This window comes from Chelonoidis abingdonii, chromosome 14 (assembly GCF_003597395.2).
Source record: "Chelonoidis abingdonii isolate Lonesome George chromosome 14, CheloAbing_2.0, whole genome shotgun sequence".
NCBI classification, from domain to species: domain Eukaryota; kingdom Metazoa; phylum Chordata; order Testudines; family Testudinidae; genus Chelonoidis; species Chelonoidis abingdonii.
This window is the reverse complement of record NC_133782.1, coordinates 2,035,202-2,058,894: the sequence shown is the minus strand read 5'-3', so window position 1 is coordinate 2,058,894 and position 23,693 is coordinate 2,035,202. Positions and strand designations below refer to the sequence as shown.

At 48.1% G+C, this 23,693-nt stretch overlaps 1 protein-coding gene across 4 annotated transcripts in view; it reads left to right on the top strand.

Annotated features, from left to right (window-relative positions):
• The window catches only part of DNMT3B (DNA methyltransferase 3 beta), a 40,636-nt gene extending 20,414 nt beyond the window's left edge, over positions 1-20,222 (top strand). For 2 of the 4 annotated variants that reach the window (XM_075072154.1, XM_075072152.1), the window contains 12 exons: positions 139-183; positions 1,479-1,558; positions 2,214-2,326; positions 3,814-3,997; positions 4,770-4,854; positions 7,147-7,292; positions 7,508-7,598; positions 8,062-8,210; positions 9,248-9,333; positions 12,601-12,670; positions 13,599-13,717; positions 16,052-20,222. In XM_075072154.1, the coding sequence (XP_074928255.1) occupies positions 139-183; positions 1,479-1,558; positions 2,214-2,326; positions 3,814-3,997; positions 4,770-4,854; positions 7,147-7,292; positions 7,508-7,598; positions 8,062-8,210; positions 9,248-9,333; positions 12,601-12,670; positions 13,599-13,717; positions 16,052-16,193 (1,310 nt within the window). In that variant the 3' untranslated portion in view covers positions 16,194-20,222. Of the gene's footprint in view, positions 1-138; positions 184-1,478; positions 1,559-2,213; positions 2,327-3,813; positions 3,998-4,769; positions 4,855-7,146; positions 7,293-7,507; positions 7,599-8,061; positions 8,211-9,247; positions 9,334-12,600; positions 12,671-13,598; positions 13,718-16,051 lie in introns of those variants that run through there. The other 2 variants (XM_075072153.1, XM_075072155.1) reach the window with 2 other exon arrangements.
• Positions 20,223-23,693: the final 3,471 nt, after the last annotated feature.

Here is a 23,693-nt window from a genome sequence, read left to right as displayed (position 1 = left end):
TTCGGGTGAATATTCAGTATTGCTATAGTGGTTTAAATTAAGGAACTTGAGTGCTATTAAATAGGTAACATGTAAAGTTTGCTACATAAAATCGTTTAAGGACTGAGCACATTTTCTTTTTATTTTTTATTTGTAAAGAGCAAATGGTTTCCGAAGTCACAAACAACAACAGGAGCCTTGAAGGTAATTAGTTTCCTTTCTTCTCTCAGTCAAAAGTCAGTGGCTAAGTCAGGTGCTTGGATACGGCCTCTGATGAGAGATACTTGGTCTCTCCCATTTAATTGCACTGTGTGGAATTATTGGAAATTCTCCAGGTTGCTGGAGAGGTGACCATCCTTCCCGGAGGGTGAAATGCATGAGGGCCAGTCACCTTGCAAACAGTTACCCAGGTGTTTAACTTGAGATTCTGGGAGTAGTGCCTTGGAGTTCGCTGAAGCCTTTCTCAGTGTATAAAGTGAAGCATGTATGTATATCCCTGCAGGAGCGGGATCCTCAGGAGAGTCTGCCTGGTATCTAGACCTTTCGCTGGCCCTCTGTACATACAGGGGTAAATGTCAGTCTAAGAGAGGGGGCTACTGGCTAAAGGTTAAACTCAAGTTGGTCAGAAATTGGTTTGTTCTTGAAATTCTGCTATACCTAAACATGCTGTAAAAAATTATATGGGGCAAAGGGCCATATAACGATCTATGGAAAATGGAGAAAATGAGGCAGGGGATGGGGGGAAATAGAATTAGTCCAGTGTTAAGTGGGATGCAGCAAAGGGGAGAAGTGGCCTATCTTTATGGACAGTGGTTCCTTACAAACTTGGCAAAACCGAAACTCCGGAAGGGACCAGAGCGTAGTGCAATAAGGCCCAAGTGGGAACGGGTAAGGCTTTAAGGACGGCTGGGTTCTAGTCTGCTCTGCCACTGACTCAGAACTGACTTTCACTCTCTGTGCCTCTTTGCAAAGTGCTAATCATGATCATACCTATGTCACAGAGGTGGTGGTTGGCTCTTAAGATGCTTCATTCTGCAGACTAGCAGGAAGGGCCCTGTGGGCTTCTGGTGAGTGCTCTGGTATGAGCCACGGAGCTGGCAGTGACAAACAAAGGGCTTCCTGTGGCAAAGAGGCTGCTGCTGCCACTCGATTCTTAGGGGTCCCTTTTCACCGATTACTGCAACAAAGGAGAAAGCTACCGGGGAGCTGAGCTGCCTGGGAAATCTGGCTCCCATTGTGGGTGCTGAGCACCTGAATTGGGGCCCTTTGTCTCTCGGAGCTGAGGCTCCCTGTTGTTATCGCGGGGAATAATCATCCTTCTTTTCTGCCCTCCTGTGTCTCTCGTCTGCCTAGATTGAGCTCTTCGGGGCGAGAGCTGTCTCTCACTGTGCGTCTGTGCAGCGCCTGGCACTGTGGCGTCCCGCTCTTGTTCTGGGCCTCTAGGTCCTCCTGGGATCAATAACACTGTTTTTAAAGGGTGTGTTCATTGTATTAAACAGACAGTTGTTTATCGTGTGGGAGAAAAAACCCAGCCACATTCCACCCGCTGTTTGAGGGGGGCCTTTGCCAGACTTGCAGGGTAAGTCACTAGTGAGGGTGGGTGTGGGAGACCAGGGGAGAAGGCTGGCTCAGGTCACTGTCAGTGTGCAGTGACTCTGGCTACTGCAGCCTGCGAGGCTTTGAGAGCAGCTGCCGAGTGGGGTGGGGTGAGAACCAGCTGGGGTGGGAAGCCCCAGGGCCCACAGGAGCACTGCTAACCTTCCTGTGTCAGGGTTAAGGTTAGGGTTAGGGTGGGGCCACGCTGTGACTGGGGAGGGGGCCGGTCACCCTACCCGGGATAGGGCTGCGGGAGGTGAAGCCAGGGTGCCACATCCTTGTCCTGGCCATCCTAGGGGAGAGCACGTGGCACCATTCTAACATCTGATCCAAAGCCCATGGAAGTCAGTGAGACTCATTCCATTGGCTCCCCGGGCACTGGATCCAGCCCTACGTGCACGTGCGGATGCAGCATCTGCTGCCCTGTGCACCCAGGAGCTCGAGGCTCCCAAGGGACACCGGAGGGGTGCAGCTCTGTGCTGCCTCTCAGTATGAGCCAAAGCTTTCCTGGAGCCTCGGGTTTTGGCGTGCGCCATGGGCCCCCTGTGTTCTCTCCATCTTGCCTGGTGGTGTTTGGGGCTGGCTCTGCAGCAGACTCCGGGATTCTGATTCTCTCTGTTGGGCATGCTTCTCGCTAGGATCGATTCCTGGAGCTCTTCTACATGTATGATGAGGACGGCTACCAGTCCTATTGCACTGTGTGCTGCGAGGGCAAGGAGCTGCTGCTGTGTAGCAATGCCAGCTGCTGCCGGTAGGCACCCCTGCCCTGGCACCTGCCACGGGTGTTTTTCCATCTCCAGCATATCCTGGCCTAAGTTCCCTCTAAGCTGCGTGGCTGTGCCACAGCCTATTAATCACCGTGCAGGCGCTCGGCTGCAGTGGAGACAGATGCCTCTCCTACAGCCTTTGACCTGACACGATAAGGAGAGGTGCCACTCCTGGCTGTCTCTAGCCCAGCCTCTCCCACCTCAGCCCAGGTGCTGCTGCAGGGATAGAGAGTTGGGGGGAGTCTTCTCTCCCAGCTGTAGCCCGGGGCAGCCTGCATGCCAAATCCCTCATCCCTGGCCCCACTCCAGAGTCTGCATCCCCAGCTGGAGCCCTCACACCCCCACCCCCAGCCCTGAGCCCCCGCCCACACTCCGAGCCCCTTTGTGCACCTCAAGCTCCTCATCCCCAGCCCAACGCCAGCCCACAGCCCTGCTCATCCCTCACCCAGAGCCCTCACCCACAGCCAGAGCCCTCATCCCTGTGCCCCAGCCCTGAGCCCCCTCCCACACTCCGAACCCCTCAGCCCCACCCCCGCCACATTAATTTTTGTTCTGTGCACCAAGATGGAGGGAACCTATCATATAACAAAATTAATTCCGCACATGGGTGGGAAAAATTAAAGGGAACACTGAATTCCTGGAGCAGACACTGCAGGGGGACGGGGCTCGGCCCTGCTGGAAAATCTGCCTAGTTGGGTTTTGGTACCTAAATCCAGGTTGAGGATCCATGGGATAAGCAGTCTGATTTGAAAATGTTGGCCTCCAACATTAATGCATCCCATAGGTGTGGACTAGGACAGGCCGATCAGTGCAGTAATGGGGGCTGAGATTTTCAATGGAGACTGAAGGGAGTTGAAATTCAGTAGGGGCTGGCAGGCTTGCTCTTTTGAAAACCCCAGCCAGAGAAAGGGAGAAGCCACTTAGACGTAGTTCAGAGGACGCTATTTTAAGCCTCTATAATACTTCCCAGTGGCTCCTGACTCGCCTTTTCCAGATTGTAACCCAAGGATGTATAGCCTTTCTCTTCACACAGTGTCCAGTGTTGTCTCAGAGTCCAGCTGATCAGACCTGGCTTGTGGACAGCAAGTCCCAGGTGAAGGCACTATGCTCTGGGCCCAACTGTGTTGTGGTGCTCAGCAGACCTGCCTGCCTCATACCTGAGCAGGTCTGTGCACATAGCCCTTAAAGAGAATAGCACGTGCCTTGTCCGGTTTGCAGGGGCATGAATACCCTGGCTGAACACGTAGCTGGGTCATCAGCTCTAAACACCTAGAGATACGTGCATTCCACAGTGATGCCAGAGAAGACCTGGAGACCTACTGTCTCCCTTAAAGATGGGAGAGATGAGAGAATTGTGCTCCACGGTAATGTCCTGTCCTGGGGAGATTTACAAGCATAATCTTGGAGGTGGAAGGTGGCTCAGTGGAGGAGCCTCTGGAACTCATTTATCGTTTTCTCCTGGTTTGCGCAGGTGCTTCTGTGTCGAATGCTTGGAGGTCCTGGTAGGGCAAGGTACCTCGGCCAAGGCAAAAGAGCAAGAGCCCTGGAGCTGTTACATGTGTCAGCCACAGAAGTGCTATGGGGTGTTACAGCGCCGACCAGACTGGAATGTACGGCTGCAAGACTTCTTCACCAGCGACAAAGGACAGGAATATGTAAGGAAGTCGACCTGGGACAGGAGTACAACAGATCACACATGGGGATGGGCGAGAGATACTGAAGGACACTAGTGATGGGGAAGGACATGAGGCTGGGAGTGGGGATTTGCGCAGAATCGTACAGCAGGAGGGTAAGCAGCAGAGAGGAAATGTTAGCTGTGCATATAGACATGCAAGTGGAGGAGCAGATCCTCAGCTGGTTTTAGTTGGCCAGTGCACTTCAGTGGAGCCATTGCAGCTTGCCTGAGCTGAGGATGTGCCCCGGGGAGAGCAGCAGAATGGCTGAAGGACAGCAGAATAGAGAGGAGGAATTGAGGCAACAGGGACTGTTTTATCTCTCTGGGTTCTTGTATGTCATCCGTCACTGTGATCTCTGAGTGCTTGAATCCTTCGTTCTGCCTATAAAAGGGAGGTTAGCATCTTCCTGAGGGGTCCTGCTGACTGTAACCTGGGATTATGGGAATCTGCTGGATTCTTAAAGCCATTCCTCAAAATCCACACTTTTCTGTTAGCATTTGACCCAGTCATTGTGCCCTCTGCTTTCCTGGCGTGTGTTTTCCTGCACACTCGTCTCCCAAAGCTTCTGGGCTCTCCCAAGCTCTGCTGAAGAGAAGCCATCTGAGGGCCACGTAATGACAGGGTGTGGGCCTGGGGCCTGTCTCGTGGAACATTGAGCTGTTACGCAGAGCAGGGGAGTCCTGCTGTGATAGGAGCATGAGCCCACGCTGATGGTGCTGCCTACTTCATTTCTCTCTCTGTTTAATTGCAGGATGCGCCTAAAATCTACCCGGCGGTCCCTGCAACAGAAAGGAGGCCAATCAGAGTGCTGTCCCTATTTGATGGCATAGCAACAGGTGAGGAGTCAAGAGAGCTTATTTATGAATGACTAACAGTATTAAATACTGATGATTCATACTGCTCTAGCGCCTGCCATCCATGGAGATCCAAGCTCCTCACAAACCTGAATGAACCCAGCCTCATGGCACCCCACAGTGCTCGGCCATTGTCATCATGCCCATTACACAGATGGGGAAACTGAGGCCTAGAGCAACGAAGTGACTTGGCCAAGTTCACACAGAGTGAGCCTGAGGCAGAGCCAGGATTCTCAGTCCAGCGCTTTATCTGCAAAACCGCCCCTTTAAAACTAAATGCGGAGGATGAAGAGTCCAGGATCTGAGTAGCTGTTTTTTCTGCTCGATGAAGGGAAGTTGTGGGAGAGGGCAGGCACATGAGACACAATTGCTGTTGTCTCTTCCATTCACCAGCGGAGCCTGAGCACAGACCCAGCCTACTTATTAACTGATATGGAGAATGTGAAAGAAAATCAACCTCTGGCTTTGATGGCAACACTGTGTCTCAGGTAGAGCTGGCTGGAAAACGAGAATTCCAGTTTGCAAAAAAATCGGAGGTTTTGAAATGTCGCTTTAGTTTTGCATTGGAATGAAAATGAGAACTTCTGGAATTTTTCATGAAAAATCATGAAAGAGGGAGAGACTGACCCACCACAGAACAGCCAATAGCCCGGTGGGTAAAGCACCCACCTTGGGGCAGGGAGATTGAGGTGCAAATCCCTTCTCTGAATCAGGCAGAGCTGGGACTTGAACTTGGTTTCCTGCATCCCAGCTGAGTCCCTGCCCACTGGACTGTTTGGGGGTGGGGGGGATGTAATCTATCTATCTATTCCTTTCCTTTCCTTTCCTTTCCTTTCCCACACCCCGCTCTCTCCCAGCCAGAAATTCCATCCTTCATCTGAGAAACCTTCCCAAGGAGAGTTTCACAGAAACTGACTCTTCCCACAAAAAGCATCTGTTTTGACGAATCACCATTTTCCATCAAAAAAAATTCCTGACCAGCTCTGGTCCCAGGGCCCCAGAGCCTGGAATTAATAACACATCCAGGGCAAATTCCGTTTTGCTGTATGTAAGATGCAATTCCGCTGAAGTCAGTCGAGTTGTGTTTTTTACACCAGGGCTGGATTCGACCCTGTAATTCAGCTTCAAGGTGAAGAACCATGTCATACTCACTCACTAAGTGCAACAAGGGCAGTGTGTCCTCGCACACATTGTGTCCTGGGCAAAACCTAGGATGAATTCTTCAGTTGCACCCTATATAGGTTCTACCAAAGTCCAGGACTGGATCTGGATGGGAAATGGATTCTATACCACCCACTTGAGGAGAGAGAAATGGTGTATTTGGATCTTAATCTTACCTGGTGACATGCCTTCAGGAAAGGCTAAGTGAGCACTAACCAGAGCTGCGTAGAACATTCGTGGAGACTCTACTCGATAAGCAGTATGTCCTGGGTAATACTGAGAAGGGGGAGCTCTGGGGCGATATGTCCCCATTTGGTTTGGCTGAGGAAGCTGGAACAGTTGGGCTTTAGAAAGCAAGGGTCTGATTCTCTGAGCTGCTGAGCACCTTCTTGCCCACTCTGTTCAGGGAGAGGCAAGGGATCTTTGGAGGCTTCCCTTTAAGATGGAGCCCCAGTGGGGAAATGTCTCCGTGCAGGTGGCTTGACTATTGAAGGTCCAGTTCTGCACACACCTCCCTGGCTGTGCCTCCTCCCCCTGGAGAGAATGAATGGGTACTCCTGGGAGAAGTCCAATGTGTTCTTTGAAGGTATCTCTCCATGGAGAGGATCTTAGGTGCGGGGGAGCTCAGAGGACCAGATTCTGCCACCCTTACTGACATAGAGAAGATCCTTAGTCTGCACTGGCTCATAATGTGCCAGGGTGACAGGGCCGCCCGGAGGATTCAGGGGGCCTGGGGTCTTCGGTGGCGGGGGGCACCTGCCGCCGAATTGCTGCCGAAGACCTGGCACTTCAGCGGTGGGTCCCAGAGTGGAAGGACCCCACCACCAAATTGCTGCTGAAGCCCGGGAGTAAAAGAAACTCTGGGGGCCCAGGCCCCGTGAGAATTTTCTGGGCCCCCGGAGCGAGTGAAAGACCTCGCGCCAGGGGCCCTGAAAAAGTCTCGTGGGGGCCCCTGCGGGACCTGGGGCCTGGGGCAAATTGCCCCACTTTCCCTTGCCTCTGGGCGGCCCTGCAGGGTGGCACAGAGTGTGTGTTATGGGCCAGTGGAGGAGGCTGAGGGACTGATGATAACCACCCAACCAGAACTCAACCTGAGTATCTTTTCCCCAACAGGTTACCTGGTTCTGAAGGACCTAGGCATTAAAGTGGAGAAATACATCGCCTCTGAGATTTGCGAAGATTCCATTGCTGTGGGAACTGTCCGGCATGAAGGGAACATCACATACGTGCATGATGTCAGGAACATAACCAAGAGAAACGTGAGCATAACCAAGAGAAATGTGTTCCACTGGAGGGCTGGCGAACACACCTGCCATGCCCAGGGGGATTTACTTAATTTACTACTGAAAAGAAGAAGTGTGAGCTGAGTGTGCAGACCTGTGATAAGTTGTTGTTGCGCCCGCAGTGGCATATACTTTAATGGGAGAGGACTGCTACCTGGTGTTCACTGACCCTGAATCCGATTCTGTCTTAGATTGAGGAATGGGGTCCTTTCGACTTGGTGATTGGTGGAAGCCCCTGTAACGATCTCTCTATTGTGAATCCTGCCAGAAAGGGTCTGTATGGTAAGATTGTTTGTTTGTTTGTTTCTGGAGGGGCGTGGTGGCTAATGGGGAAAGGAACATTTCACTTCTAACCCTCTGGTTCATATCCAGCTGTGTTTGGTGCTGGGCACAAGATTCTGCCATCTGGTCTGGTGACTGTTTGGTGGTTTCTGGGAAATGACTTGGTGTCTCATTCCAGTTCCTGGTGGACAGGAGTCTAAAACTACCACCATCATAAATGGCATTAATCTGTTCCCCAATTGGCACATGCTTCAGGGGAGGTCCAGGACTGAATGGACTGTGGAGACTGAGCTTGTCTAACCTCTGGAAGGGGTCCCACAGCTAGTTCAGGGTGGAGGTGCGTTCGCAGCACTGTGAAGGGAGCTCTTCTTGTGGCTGTGCCGTCGCTGTTCCAGGAGATGAGTCTCTCTCTTCTCTTTGGGCTACGGTAAGACCTCACAGTCTTTTACATTCCCTGTTACAGAAGGCACTGGAAGGCTGTTCTTCGAGTTCTATCATCTCCTCAATTACGCCCGTCCCAAGGCGGGGGAGGAGCGCCTCTTCTTCTGGATGTTTGAGAATGTCGTGGCCATGAGAGTCAATGATAAAAGGGACATTTCTCGATTTTTGGAGGTAGGAGTCACTGGGGACCATTTCCTGCATTCCTGCTCTGCAGCAAGGGCCTAGAATGGGCAGGCTCTTGCATCCTTCATGTGCTTTGTCATATAATGTATCCTATAAATCAGCCTGAGGATGAAGCTGGGCTGTAAGAATATGTATGAGCGGTGGTTGTATAGGGACCCGAGGTTAAAAAGCTCAAACAAAACAACTGGGGAGGAAGGATGTTCCAGAGAATGATTCACAGAGCTGGGAATTGGCACATATATGTTCTATTCCTGGCCCTGCTTCAGATTTCCTCTCTGATGTTGGGCAAATGGCTTCCCCGCTCTGTGCCTCAGTTTTCCCATCTGTAAAATAGGATTAATAGTTCTTAGCAACCTGGCAGGAGGATTGTGAGTGTCCGTTCATTAGTGTAAAGGGCTTTGATATTTCCAGCTGGAAGGTTTCAGGGAAGTACAAAGCATTAACTCTCACAATAACAAAGACGGTGCTATAGATGAGGCTTCAACTTCTGTGGCATCATTTGCAGCCTATTGCATGTTGTAAGAGTCTCTACCTAGGAGGATAATTCTGTCCCTGACCCAAAGTAATGAACAGTGAGAGACTGGAATTTGATCCACATGTATCATTATTATTCATTTGTATTGTGCTGGTGCCTAGGGTTCCTAGTTCTGGATCAGGACCCCATTGCGCTAGGCACTGTAAGCACACACAACAAAAAGACATTTATGCTGGCTCCCTCTGAGAGGATCTACTGAGCTTTTAAAATTGCATGTAGTGGAGAATGCACTTCCCATGCTGGGCATTGGCTTCAGGGAGCTGGAGGATGCAGCAGCAGGACTTTGAAATTTAAGGTCCTATACAGTAGGCCTTTTAAGTTCTTGTTCATTGGCTGCCTGAGGAGCAGGGCAGTTTGCCAGACATCTCCATGCAGTGAGATGATTTGGAATGCGGCTGGAGGTGGCTGCAGTTAGTGCTGGATGGTACGGTTTGTGCTGGCCACAGGTGCTTCTCTTTAATCTTTTCCCTTTTTCTATCTTGGAATGCAGTGCAACCCAGTTATGATCGACGCCATCAAGGTATCAGCCGCACACAGAGCGCGCTATTTCTGGGGCAACCTGCCTGGGATGAACAGGTAACTCTTCTATTTGTGACACTTTCCTGGTTCTTTCCTCCTCTGCACCAAGTGCAGCTCCTGGGAGCCAGTGAAACTTGTTAGCCTGTGACCCCACAGCCCTTTGCGGAGCTCAGTTATCTTCCTAACAATGGTTCTGTTTCTGCATTGCACTTACCGTTAGCAATTATGAGAATCTGGAAAAAATTGTAGAGTTTGGGCCTGATCCAAAGCCCGTTGAAGTCAATGGGACCCCTCCCTGGATAGCAGGGTGCACTGGCTCAGGCCCTTCATGCAGTTTGCTGGAACCCTGGTAGGAATTTCAAACTCATTATCCTCCGTCCTAATGGGTTGCTGCAGCAAACTCTTGGACTGCTGACGGGACAGTGAGTAATCTGAATTCCCCTCTGCCATCACACAGGGCCTTTGGTTTCCCTTGCACAGTGCTGTGAGACTGGGATCCGTGCTCGGTCAGCACTCTGGGTTTGATACGTTTAACAGACCTTGTGATAAATGTACCCGGTTCTGTTAAGCAGAACACTCCCCTGTTTCCATGAGTTGGAGATTCTCTTGCCTCTACAGATACCAGTTCAGTGTTTCCAATCGCACATGCACAGTTGTCTTTTCAGAAGGCCACTGACAGTCCAGTTCTCTATGGACTAAAATCCACCACTGTGACTGGCACTGACTGCCCTTCCCCATGCTGACAGCCTTAGCATAAGGGAACAAGGGTTTGGATGGGCCGTAGAGATCAAACTAATCTCTATGTCCAGGAGATGGTCCATCCAGGGCAGTAGTGAGGCCTATTTGCAGCGCAACATGGGGGAAAGCTGGCATTGTTGCAGTCTAAACTGTAGCTTTCTGAGGATGAACAGAGGCTCCACTCTCCCTGAGCCTTCTGTCCAGCCCCTTTCACCACCACCAAATTCACTGGAAAAAAATATAATAAAATGACATTGCAATTAAATAAAATGGTGCAAATAGTGACCTGTTAACCAGAGATTCCTAGCAACAGCAGATGGAATTTTCACACATTAAAATTCTCAGTAAGTACATAGAGACAAAAAGAAACCAATGGAATCCCTCATGGATTTCTGAACTTTATATGCTTGATTGCACTCTAATTGCAGATATGTTTAGGAATTATAAAAAGTTAAAGCTGCACCTGATGGAAGTAGGCTTTTGATAAGTGAAAGAGAAGCTCCACGGCTTCTGTTACGCCTGCATTTTGAAAATCGTAGTTGCACTTTAATTTGTTTGTAACTGAGCATAGAGATTAAAGCATGAGGGCTCAGTGGTGTCCCACTAAGGTGAGTTTGGGGTCAAATTTTCAAAAGTGACTAAGTCCTGTTTTCAGAATCAATGAGTAGTTAGGAGTCAAGTCCCTTTGACTTTTAAAGAGACGTGGGGTCCTAAGGGTCTTTTGAAAGTGGGACTTCGGCACACTTGAAAATGTTACCCATGAAAACCTATTGAGGGCTTTGCAGAAAATGAGTTACCAGCCACATGTCCCAATTTAGAGCATGTGCCTGTGAACAATAGCTAATTAAATGAGGCTAACTGTACTAGCTCTTATTGCTATTTGAGCTGCTTCTATTCATTTAAAATTGTCAGGTATCCAGGACAGCTGTAACAGGATAAAACCTACAGTCATTGCTGTGTAGTTGTAGCCGTGTCGGTCCCAGGGTGTTAGAGAAACAAGGTGGGTGATGTAATATCTTTCATTGGATCAGCTTCTCAAAAGCTTGTCTCTTTCCTCAACAGAAGCTGGTTCAATAAAAGATAAAGATCTTACCTGCCTCACCTTGTCTCTCTCATCACTTAGGCTATAATTTTTTAAAATGTTTCCTTCAGGCTATTGAGAGAGAGACTGTCAGTGACGCACCATAATTTTATTGTTATGAATCATTCCCGGACCCTTTAATCATTTCTGATCACATCATGATGTGTCTGATGGATAGGGGCAGCCACTGTAAGTTGCGTAACTCTTGTACGTTGCCTGAAACAAGTGAACTCTGCAAAGAGACAGCACTAGCAGCCTGTAAAGAGGTGTGGTTGGTTTTGTAATATGGCTGACCCCAGCCAATGAAGTTGAACAAGGACATGTGCAATGGCATTATAATGTGATTGAAGAGGCAGGTATGGTCTGGAGCTGGAGAGGGAGAGAGGCACTGGTCCTCTCTGGAAAGCTTAGTATGAGAGAGATCTACAGACGACCTAGGAGCTGCGTATTCAGACAATTGGCAGCACACTGCAAGGAGAGGGGTAACAGCTCAATTCTGTAAGCTGTAGCTCCAGTGAAAGCAGCCTTTGAGCTGGGTTCCTGGGTGGTCCTACCTTTGAAGGAAACAGCTTATTTTTGTTCTCTTGGAAGAAGCACTCAGTTGTTACCTTTACTTCGAAGAACACGGTGGTTCAAATTGACTTGCTAGCTGAGCCCAGAGCTCTGTACTGTGTGGGATATTTGTAAGTAGATTATATGCTCTTGCATCATCTAATAAGTAGGCATGTTCATTAAAGCCTCTTAAGTAGTCAAGAAATGTGAATCTGCGTTTGAGCATCAGGGGGCTTCACCACTGGACCACTCATTTTTCTGGTTATATTTCTCAAGCTGGCAGCCCTCACTGACATTGTCTCACAACCTCCCTCTTCATCTGTGCCTGCCATTTTAAGGTGGGAAATGAAATGATACAAGAGGCCAGGGGTACAGCTGCTAGGTGTGGCACAGAAAGCACATGCACAAATTCTAGTAATCAGTTGCCAGATTTGTTGTGCAGGTTATTCCCCTTCACACATGGATCTTCAACAGTCCCACTGTCTTTACAAAAAACCCAACAGGCCAGTGGGTTTTTTCTTGGATTTTTTTCAAAGTCAAAAATATTTTTCCACTTCTTACAACTGTAATTTAAAGAACAAAACCAGAAGCCCCAGCCAGCCGTTAATGTCATGTTTCCCCCATGACCTCTCTTAGTTCTTTTCTCTTTTGGGAGGTTTCCGGATTCTGTTGCCTCTTGTGCATAAAGCTTGCTTATGCTGAGCAGGGCTGTGTGGGGCTTTCACAAAGGCTGTTCACATGTATGAAATGATGATAATGGTGAGGCTTTATTTTTACCCACTTGACTTGCAGTCTGGGATTACATTTGATTTTCACCTTTTCTTTAAATGATGCCGCATTCCCTGCTACAGCAGAGGAGGCAGTGAATTTTGCACAAAAGATAAGCTTGGTGGAGGACTAGAGAACAGAGTTAATTGAAAGTTCAGAATGTAATGAGCTTTGCCTGTTCTCAGGCCTCTGGTAGCTTCCAGGACTGATAGAGTTGAGCTTCAGGACTGCCTGGAGTACAGTAGGATAGCAAAGGTAAGACTTGCTGTTCTATCCTTTCCCTTGCCTTCCTTGGGGCAGTCTGCTATTTCTCAGCTTGCCATGAACACCACTTACTCGGGGCTCAGGCCCCTCCTGGGGCTCTGTCGTGTAATACTGCATGCTATAATAAGGGATGTCCGTGCTGGTGGATGCTCTAGTTGATTTACTCTCGAGGATTCTCTGCTTTCTCCTGGACTTGAGGATATTCTCTCTCATTTCAACCCTAACGAGGGATTCTCTGTGGTTCCAACCTCTCCCTCCCTCCTTCTCCCACACCTCCCTTCCTTTTCCCTCTGTTCTGAGTTGTGGGTCTGGTGAGACAGATGATGCTGGACTTCTGTCTTGTTCATAGGGGCTTTCTGTTGAGGTATCGTCCACACACAAATGAAGCCCAGAGCCAAGTGTTTGGCTGTAACTGTGGGGACGTAACGCCATATGGCGCAGGCCTGGTTAATGGGCACACACCCTGGCCTGCTACTTTCCCTTGTTTCCTACATGCCAACGCTATTCCTACAGGAGCCACAAATTGCTGCTTTCCCTCTGGATCTCTGTATAGCTATTTTTAATTCTTGGGAGCTATGGATTTCAGTGCCCAGGTAAAGTAGCTCCATCCGTTTCCATATACTTTTTTATTTATTTATTTATTTATTTTTACAAATACCTTCTTCTGTGAGTGCAACCACCTCTCTTAAGAGCTGACGTGCCGGTGGTTGCAGAATCTGTTACTGGCATCTGATGCATATTGGTATAAATACTAAAAATGCTGGCATGCAAAATCCCTGCTCCTTCCTTTTATCATTCCCTGCCTAGATCAGCCCTGTTCTCAGTAGGAGGTCTCTGCGGGGCAGCCCACAGAACATCCGTTTGATCCCTAAGACTAAACTCAGAAGTTCACATCAACTCTTGTTGTTTTGTTCTTCAGTTGAGAAAAGTGCAAACCATAACGACTAAATCCAACTCCCTCAGGCAGGGGAAAAGCATGCAGCTCCCAGTGCTCATGAATGGGAAAGAAGACAATTTGTGGTGTACTGAGTTAGAAAGGTGAGCGTCACTACCATGGGGTGGCTCAGAGAGAGGTGGAGGGATGGGAGAGGTGAAAAAAAAGGTAGAACCACATGCTCAGGGCATGTCTGTAGGGAGAGTCAGTGCATATCAGGCTGGGCTGTAAATCCACAGCGCTGCAGCCTGCCGTGAACTGACTGGCCATGTGGCTCTTGTTACTGTGAGCAAAAAGTACTGTGGAGCGCGTTGACCTACTGCTGTTCAGATCAAAGCAGACTATGGAACTTTTAGTGCACCGTAGCAGGGTCCATCTGGCCACGCCCTTAAAGGCCTGTGCATCTGCCAGCTCTTCGCATGGGAGTCTGTGATGGAGTTCACTGGCTCTTCAAGGTGAGATGCCAAGAGGGCAAGGTCATGGTCCAGAAGCCCCCTGTCTTAAATTGGTTCCCGGAAAGGAAACACTTCTCCAGCATACACGAGAGGGAGGTATGAAGTGTGCATGGGAGGTGGCCTTTTCTAACCTGGCAGTTCCTCAGCAAGAAGCAGAATCTGTTGACCCTCCTTGGAAGGGGCCTAGAAGTTTACACTGCAGGCTCCCTGGCTTGTCACTAAAGGCAATGGTCCAGCAAGGGGGACTTTGCAGCAAGCAACAGCAAAAGGAAGCCTACAGTTTAATGACTGAAAGAGCCCCCAGCCCTGATCCCTGGATAAAGAGGTCTTGGCTGTGTTTTCTGGTTCTTTTATTCCCCGTTCCTGTTTATGTTTTAAATAAAGCGGGCAGCCCAGGAAAGGGTAGTTTGTTAATCAGACCATCCAGGATCTCTCTGTCAGCCGGGACAGCTGTGCTGTGCTGTGCTGTGGGGATGCTCCCAGTGGAATTAGTCCATGCACGTGTTGGCGGAACGTGCTGCTTCTTTAGTTTAGGGGGATTCCAAAGTTCAGTTCTTGTGGAAACTGGTTTTCATGTTGTGCAGTGATTCTCCAGTACCTGGCACGTGTTTGAGCTCTTCGGGCAAGTGACTGGATATTCACTTGCTTTGGGTTCAGTGGACAGCAGTGATGATACTAATACTAGAAACCGCCAATAAGAGAAATACGTTAATTACTGCGCTTCAGTCAGTGTGACCGTCCCTGCATTTCACCTGACTGATGGCACATCAGGGCTTTCCAGTACGACAAGAGCCCAGGGCTGTGTTTCAGAGAAGAGAGATTCTCTCTGCCCTTCAGTAATATAAGCGAACCAAGATCATAGAGTACTTTTCCCTCCATGAATCTAACAGGAGTGTGGATCACTAGATTTCAGCATCTGAATGGAAGCTGAAAAACCCCTTAAACTTGAGTTAGGTTTGTGGAAATCATGAGTATGGACGAGTGTGAGAGCCATGTGGAAACAGAAACGCCATACCAGAATAATGTGACTAGACAAACTTTCACAGATGGGTCCAGAAGTGATTTTTCAGGATACAGATCTCTACAGGAAAGAAAAAATATGTGGCATATGTGAAACACTTAGCTTCAATGAGAGAAGGGCCAGGGTTTGGGGACCAGATTTGTAAAAGGGGGAAGGGGGCTTCTTTAATGTGAGTGTAACGTACCTACAATGGAACTGTGGGCACAAATCAGAGAGAGGCTTGAAGACCCTCACTGGGGCCTTGGCTACACTGGTGCTTTACAGCACTGCAACTTTCTCGCTCAAGGGTGTGAAAAAAACACACCTCTGAGTGCAGCAAGTTATAGCGCTGCAAAACGCCAGTGTAAACAGTGCCCCAGCGCTAGGAGCGCAGCTCCCAGCACTGCAAGCTATTCCCCAGGGGGAGGTGGAGTACCTGCAGTGCTGGGAGAGCTCTCTCCCAGCGCTGGCGCTGCGACCACACTCGCACTTCCAAGCGCTGCCGCGGGACTGCTCCTGTGACAGCGCTTTGGAGTTTTGAGTGTAGCCAAGCCCCTATACTTCCAGTGCAGACTGTGGGCAGACACTGTGCCCACAGAGTGGTAGTCTGGGCCTCATCCCTGTGGAAATGCGCCCCTTAGTGAGACAAAACAGTGACTCCGTGTAGAAATAATGCCTTGAGGCTGTGCAGGGCAACCGTGTGTCATACGGGTGGAGAGTGCTGTCTCCGTGACAACGCCGAAGTGGGCATAGGTGAGACATTGGCTTTGCTACTGCAAAGAGCCACAGGCCAAAACTCCTTCAATGCAGGAGCTGTATAGTGGGTGTGGGAATCCCTCCCCTGGAACACCCAGAGAACCCACGGGCAATGCATAGGGTCAGGGTTCTGGCCCTCAGGAATAGCCCTCTGACTTCAAGGACAAGACGTCATCCAAGGGTAACTGCTATTCTAAAAGCTCCTCATCTCTTCCTTCCCCCTGCAGGATTTTTGGCTTCCCCCTTCACTACACGGATGTGTCCAACATGGGGCGTGGAGCTCGTCAGAAGCTACTTGGGAGATCGTGGAGTGTCCCGGTCATTCGGCACCTGTTTGCCCCGCTCAAGGATTATTTTGCCTGTGAATAGCAGGGATTCCCTTGTCTCTTCTGGTAAAGACGCACGAGCTCAACTGCCTGTGTGGGAGAGGGAAGGAAGAGAACAGCCCACAAGCTCCATTACTTGGTAGGAAATGGTCCCCCAAGCCACACGCTTTGGGAAGGAAGTGTGCCCCTGCAGGGAGAGCGTAGGAAACCTTCTTTAACCAAAGAACCTGTTAGGGTGACTTTTTCAAAGGGACAGAAGACAATGCTCTTTAGAAAATACCGAACAGAGAATCTAGCTTACCCCACCCAGGAGAGCGGAGGTATGGGGGATGAGACCACTGTGTCTCACACAGAGCATTAACCATTCCATTTTACTGTACAATTGAAAAGTAGCGATTCAGAGGCTGGGTGGTGAAAGCCACTGGCTGGCGTGCTGCAACCATACTTGAAATAGGTAGAAACAAGGCTTTTGTGGGGAAAAAAACCAGCCTCTCAAAACAGTTGCTTAGAAATCAGAACTGTAGCCAGGGGTACAAAGAACCCGGTCAGGTTACATACACTGAAGAAACCAGGTTACATACAAGAACCAAATAGCTTTTTACGTTTTTTTTTATTTGTTTTGTTTTTAAACTTTTGTTGCTGCTTTAAGGCATTACATGAGAATGTGGAAATTCCTAGACGTGAATGTAGCTGAAACTGAACTGTGAGGTGATAGAATTACTGTTCTAGTTAGAGCTAAAGAAATGTTGTTGTTTGTGTTTGGCTGTAGTTTTACCAATATTCACTCCTTCCTTTTTAAAACATTCTTCTAATTTTTACATTAAGAATGGCTGAACAGCTAGAAGGGTAAAACATTCATCAGTTTCTGGAGCGTTTGGGCACCAAATCCAAAAGGAAAATGTTCTCTTAACGTTTTGCAAACGAATGTGCTGGAATGGGCAGGAAGGGGCAGCACTCATGTTCAATGCTGGGTTGTTTTGGTTCTTTTTTTTAAAAACCTCAAAACTTTATTTTATTAGCAGTTTTATAAACCTGAACAGTGTTGTCAACACAGTGTTGCCCAATCCTGATCCCACTATGTCACCAGGAGTGAAATCCTGGCCCCATTGAAGTCCATGGCAAGACTCTCGTTGACGTCAGTGCAGCCAAGATTTCACCCTAGGAATTTTGGCCTGGGCTTTGGCCTGATTCTTCTCCTGGGTTAGTCAGTGGTGCTTTTGCTGCTGACTACAAGGGGACTGGAGCAGGCCTGTGTTAACGGAAAAGGGAATCCTCCTGCTATGGAGTAAACTCTCAACACCCCTCCTCCTCCTCCGGAGAGTCAGTTTTTATTGTAAGGTCAATCAGACAGATTCCCACTGTTATTATGTAATCTGCCATCCCTGCACATACAGCTAATGTCTGTTAAGAAGCATAGAGGGACATATTTTTACTCTGAACTTTGCCTGCCCACAAGCACAAAATGGTATGCACATAGGTGGGACAGCTGGGCCTCCACCTGCACCAGTTGTGTGCATGGCCCTGGCCTCTGCAGGTGCAATCACCTACCCATTGTGAAGTGGATGATGCCCTTTGCTGAGTTGGGTTTGACCCAGGTTGTAAATCTGGCTTCAGGCTGAACAACCAAATATGGATCTAGCGCCACTGGAACCTTCTTGTCTAATCCACTGCCATGCTCTCAGAAAGGGACGTCCCAGTCAGGCCTGGCCATCATGATGGTGGCAAGGGTAGACCTGCTGCCCCAGCGCCTTGCTGAGGGCCTCACCTTCCTTCCTGCCTTTACTGGAAAAAACCAAACATTTGAAATGTTGAAAGAAAGTCCCAAGACTGCCTAGCGCTCGCTGGATCCTGAATCGGATAAAGCCTGGACCCAAAGATTTCAGCTATCAAATACAGTAACCATGGGCCGGGCAAGCTAGTGTGTAGGGCTGTTTTGCGTATTGTACATATACCGTGATGAACAGTCTCTCTCACAGATTACTAATGACACAGGACCCTTTGATAGGAAGTCAGACTTTTTTCCCCACAGAGCTTCCCCTAAAAGTGGCACCCTCATGTGCGTATTGCTATGCTTTGAAACAATCTAGGACTCCAGCTCCTCTGTCTTCTCCTAGCTCTGTTCTTCACTCCAAACAGTGGCCCCAGTGAAGTGAAGCACTTTTTATGCTCACGCTCAATGGAACACACGTGCTTCTAGGAGTGCTTTGCTGAATTGCATTAAGTTTTGCTATATCTGATTTGAGTGAAAGCAAATGCCATTGTATCTGGGAAAAGGCTCAAGCAAGAGATAGACCAATGGGCTCTGGACAGTGGTTGGAAAGGCTTCCGTTTCTAAATTAAGAGAAGCCTCTGTCTCCTAAGGCAAAGTAAACATCGGCCTGGCCCCCCAGACAATCTTGCAGGCATTGTGAAAAGCTAGGCAAACGGAAGTCTTTCTGCACTGTGCTCAGCAGCATTCCTAAAGGGCAGCCTCCACTTTAACAAGGATCCTTGAGAAATGAGAGTATCCCTCTCTCTGCTCCTTCTGCTCCTCCTTGATAGCAGGAGACCCCTGTGCATTTCCTTCCCACGTCCTAGACGAGGGGATCATCCCCAGTGGATGAAGACTCTTATGTTTCCCACTCCTCTCATGGTGTAGCTTACCCTGTGTCGAGCTGTTTTTGCAGATTGTTTCCCACCTCCAACCGCAGCTGCAGCCTGCCTCCTCCTGTGCCCAGGCCGAGAATCTGTTGGGAACTGACAGCAGGGGGAAGCAGGTCACAGCCATGGGAGACAGGTTTTCCCACAGAGGAGAGGAGAGACTGAGTAGCGCTCTCCTCTCAGTCCTACCCAGTTGCACTTGGAAACCCTGTCAGTTAGCTGTTCCCAGGTGATCTCCACTCGAGAATGCACTGACTTCCAAAACGCTGAAGAAAAACCAAGCAGCGCTCTCCTGTGTGCTACCTCCATTCTTCCTAAGCAACTCAGGGACAAGCAGCAGCCTATCATCTCCCTTTGTCATCTCACACCCATAAACTATAGAGATGTGACTCAGGAGACACATGGGGCCAGATTTTCAAGTGATGTAGGTGTTCAAAATGCTCTTCTCACCTAAGCATGCAACTGACAAGTCTGCGCACAGTAATGCACATGCAGCTGGCTAATTGGGTGCCTCTGTGTGCAAAGTTGGAGGAACTCCACATGTATTTGCATGCCTACCTCGGCTGAAACTCTTGAGCCAAAAGCTAAACTCTGAACCCTAAACCTGTTCTGGACCTGGATTAGAACACTAATTCCTCATCTCAGCCCTAGTTTACTGTAATGTGAAAGCATTTTATAGTCCCTGAGCTCCAAGGGGGTGGACCGCAGAACCCCACAGAGAAGAACAGAGTTTTGCATGTTTGCTGGAGTCTGCCTACATGGAGCTCATGGCAGAACTGAGACTTTAGATTCAAATGAGATAAGAAGATTACAAAATCCCCATGTGAGTCCTCCATTTATTTTAGCCTTTGACCTTTTTTCAGACTGGATTAACACACACAACCTCAACTCAGCTTTATCTTTGAATTCTCTACCCCAGTTTTTATATCCTTCCCTTCCTCATCAAAAGAAAAATAAATACAATACAGAAGATTTGGAAAGCAAACAAAGATTTGGAAAAGAGGAATAAGAGTTGTCTTGGCATCAAATTTACATGAAAAATTGTAATCTTCCACAAAATATTTTTTCCCTGTTAAATCTGCCTTTTATTATGTGTTTATACAAATGTTTTCAGGAGAGAGCTGCATTTCAGGAATGCTATTTTAATAATTCTTAAAGGCCTTTTACTCTCATTGGTGCTATTTTTTTAGACTAAGGATTTTAATGTCAAAACTTTTGTGGGTGATCTTTTAAAATCACGACAAGCTTGTGTTTTTGTTGTGTTGCAATAATTCATGTTTTCTGTAAAATTGGTCTAGTACCAAAGTATGAAAAATCAAAACTGTGCCTTGTCTAAACAGTTTACTCATTTTCTTATGGAAAAGAAGAAAGATCAATGCCCAGAGTTTACCTTAACGTTTATCACAGTTTAATTAAAATCAGTATTTCTATATGAGTGGACAATTTTTTTTTTTAACAGAAACAAGAAAAAGGAAAAAACCAGTATGATGCTGGGAAATGGTGGTGATGAGAAATGTGCTTAAAATAGTTAGCTGTCCACTTAGTATTTTCTTCATGTGAGTAGAAGCCCTATTACCACACCCACAGGAGTATCCACCAAGCATCTTCAGCACCACGGTTCCTAGAGCTATCTAGCGCTTTGGTTTAGATAGAAGGTTCCCACTTAGAGTGACATCTAATCGGGGCAGAAGGCCAGCACATGGGCCCTCACACCATTAAAATCCTGCAGCAGGCATAAGAAAGACTTAAGGGGTTCCTAGAGCTTGCGCTGGCCCTCTGCAAAGGGGCATGTGTCACAGTATGAGTCAGTGGACCTGCCACATCAATAAGGTGATGCAGGATCAGGCTGTAGCTTGAATCCTGAAGTGCTGAATCTCTCACCTTAAAATGAAGGATGTTCTACTCCTTGCAGGAGTGAGCCCGTAGGAAGCCAGAAGCATGAGCTGTTCTCCAAAGAACTTCTGTCTTGAGACTCAGCTGTGCATTAAGGATCTTCTTGCTGATGAAATCTTGTGGCAAGAAGCATCATCTCTACGGCTATAGTGTCTACTACTCACCATGGCTCAGCCTTATAATGGAGCCTGTGGTGTTCTGTCCATTAAGGCATGGAGAGCTTGTGTTTAATTATTAAATTATTTCTTATTTCTCACATTATGTAACATAGCAACACGAGCCTCCTGTTGGCTGAAGCCTGCCACTCAGTTCTGCCCCTGCAAGCCAAGGCCTCGTCATCGACAATGGAGTCTAACCTTTGGTCGCTGCAGCCCACCTCACATCCTTGCATAACTGTAACAGCTGCTCAGCTCCGTTCCCTGGGTTGCAACCTTAACTATGGAGCGACTGCTGTCTCTGCAGAGATATTTAACTAACGGGACCCCTCAGTGTTTAGGTCAGGGAATCAGAATGGGTGCTAAGTGGTGGTGGTGGCCATTGATGTACAGGAGGCCAGACTAAATGATCTGGGGGTCCCTTCTGGCCTTACATGCTGTGCTTCTATGACTCGAGTATTGAGTTATTCACACTGGGCAAAACTATTGATTTCAGTACGAGCAGGGTCAGAACCTTGTTATTCATTCCAGTCGTCCTAAGAACCATCCTCTTCAGCAGCTGTGAGGGCACGTGACCAGGAGTACCATACCTATGAGTATCCGCATTGTTCCTCACTCTCAAGTCAATACGAAGCCAGTGGTACTTTATCAGTTACAGTTGGACTTCTTTTCATACTGATGTCTTTGGTCACGACGAAGTTGGTATTCACCCACGAAAGCTCATGCTCCAATACGTCTGTTAGTCTGTAAGGTGCCACAGGATACTCTGCTGCTTTTTGGTCACCTAGAAGCCTTTGCTCCTGGCTGTGAATTCTCTGCTGGAGAATTTGGTCTGGCCTGACTGAAGACTTTTTCCTTATTTTCTTAAAGCCCGTGATGCTAATTAGAAGTTTTAACTGTTTTTCTGAACTGCTTTTTAGATAGCAAAGGCCTTAGAGAAAGCTATTGCAAAAAGAACTATATATAAATTAAAACTGGTGAACCTTCTGCTCTCCAAAGCATTAGAAACTCACATGACTGGACAGGAATTTCTAAATAGTTATTGCTAAAGAAACACTCCTCGTTTGTGTTCATCATGCTCCTTACGGTACGCTGCTACATATCACATGAGCAAAGCCACATCTTCAAGATAAACAAAAAAGGGAACTAACTGCAAGAAATGTTAAAAATATACATGCATCAAGGAGCAGCACAAACTTTGTATTTTTGTTAAAAGAACAAGAGTACTTGTGGCACCTTAGAGACTAACAAATTTATTTCAGCATGAGCTTTCGTGAGCTACAGCTCACTTCTTCAGATGCACAGAATGGAACACACAATATAAATATCTCGTCTGTGTGTTCCATTCTGTGCATCTGAAGAAGTGAGCTGTAGCTCACAAAAGCTCATGCTGAAATAAATTTTGTTAGTTTCTAAGGTGCCACAAGTACTCTTGTTCTTTTTGCGGATACAGACTAACATGGCTGCTACTCTGAAACCTGTATTTTTGTTGTTTACTTTTGCACATTGTAGTCATAAAGATTAGGTATTTTCTCTTTTGTGTCTCCAGCTATGTGCAATGAACAGATACAAGGAGACATCATTCTCCACTGCCTAGCATCTTGTGTCTCCATCTACAGCTATACACAGTGAGTGCAGAGCACAGGTGAAAAGTACAACACAGGATGCAGAACAAAGAAGATTGAGGCCGTTAGCTATTAACACTTACCCAGGGTAACATGATCTTCTAGAAAGCTATAAGAAGTTTGTGTATGTGAATGCAGGGAAGACAGAGTCATTGATGGTACAGAGGTAGATTCCATGCATATTTAAAGAACAATTTACACTTGTCTTTCATCTCAAGTGAGGATCTGTTTTAGCCCTGTATTGAGGATGAGCAATGGCTACTCATTTGTTGTACCCAGGGATGAGGACTGGTGATGCCATATATTCCGTATTTGGCAAATCAGGGACATTTTTTTTATATCATGAGGAGTTGAAGTGGCAGATAATGTGTTCCGAGAGGGTAGGGTAAGTCACTCCAGTCCTCTTTTAGCCAAGTGGGCACAGGCTTCTCTCTCTGATTTGGGGATGGGTAGCTGGGTGGAGATGAACATGGCCCTATGTGGCGGTTGGGGCTGCCAAGGTCTGGCTTGGGCAGTAAGTGGAGGGCTTTTTAGACATGGCAATGGGGATTGGTGCCATGGCCACTATGCACAAGACAAGCCTGAGTAAACACCTCAAACTTTGCTGATTATTTTACATAAAGTGTACATGTGTCTTTAGAGTCCCCTGACCCTTACGCTGCAAGGAGAGGAGCGCAGTTGTTTCTGCCAGGGTCTGTATGTAGCACCCAAGCCAAGAAAAGGGCTCTCAAAAAACAACAGGCCAAACAAACTGGGACGCTGGAGGCTGCTAGGACCTAGAGGGGTCTGTGCGCAGGACGGCGAAGGTTTGCAGGGGTCTGGGGTGCACGTCAGGGAGTCCAGGCTTATTTCCTCCTAGAGTGAGGTCTGGGGAGTAAGCATGGAGGGGATGAGCCTTGGGGGTGGATGGGGCTAGGGGTGAGTGAGCCTGGGGACAGGGCTGCCCAGAGAGGGGGGCAAGTGCGGCAATTTGCCCCAGGCCCTCAGTGAGAATATAGTATTCTATAGTATTGCAACTTTTTTTTTTTTATGGAAGTGGTCCCCAAAATTGCTTTGCCACAGGCCCCCTGAATCCTCTGGGTGGCCCTGCCTGAGGAGGAGGCAAGGAGACTGAACTGAGGTGCAGGAGGGACTAGGGCAGTGAACCTGGGGGGATGGGGTGTTTGCCTGGGGCAGAGGAGGGGCTGGGGGGCAGTGAGCATAGGGGGAAGCGATGAGCTAAGGGCAGGG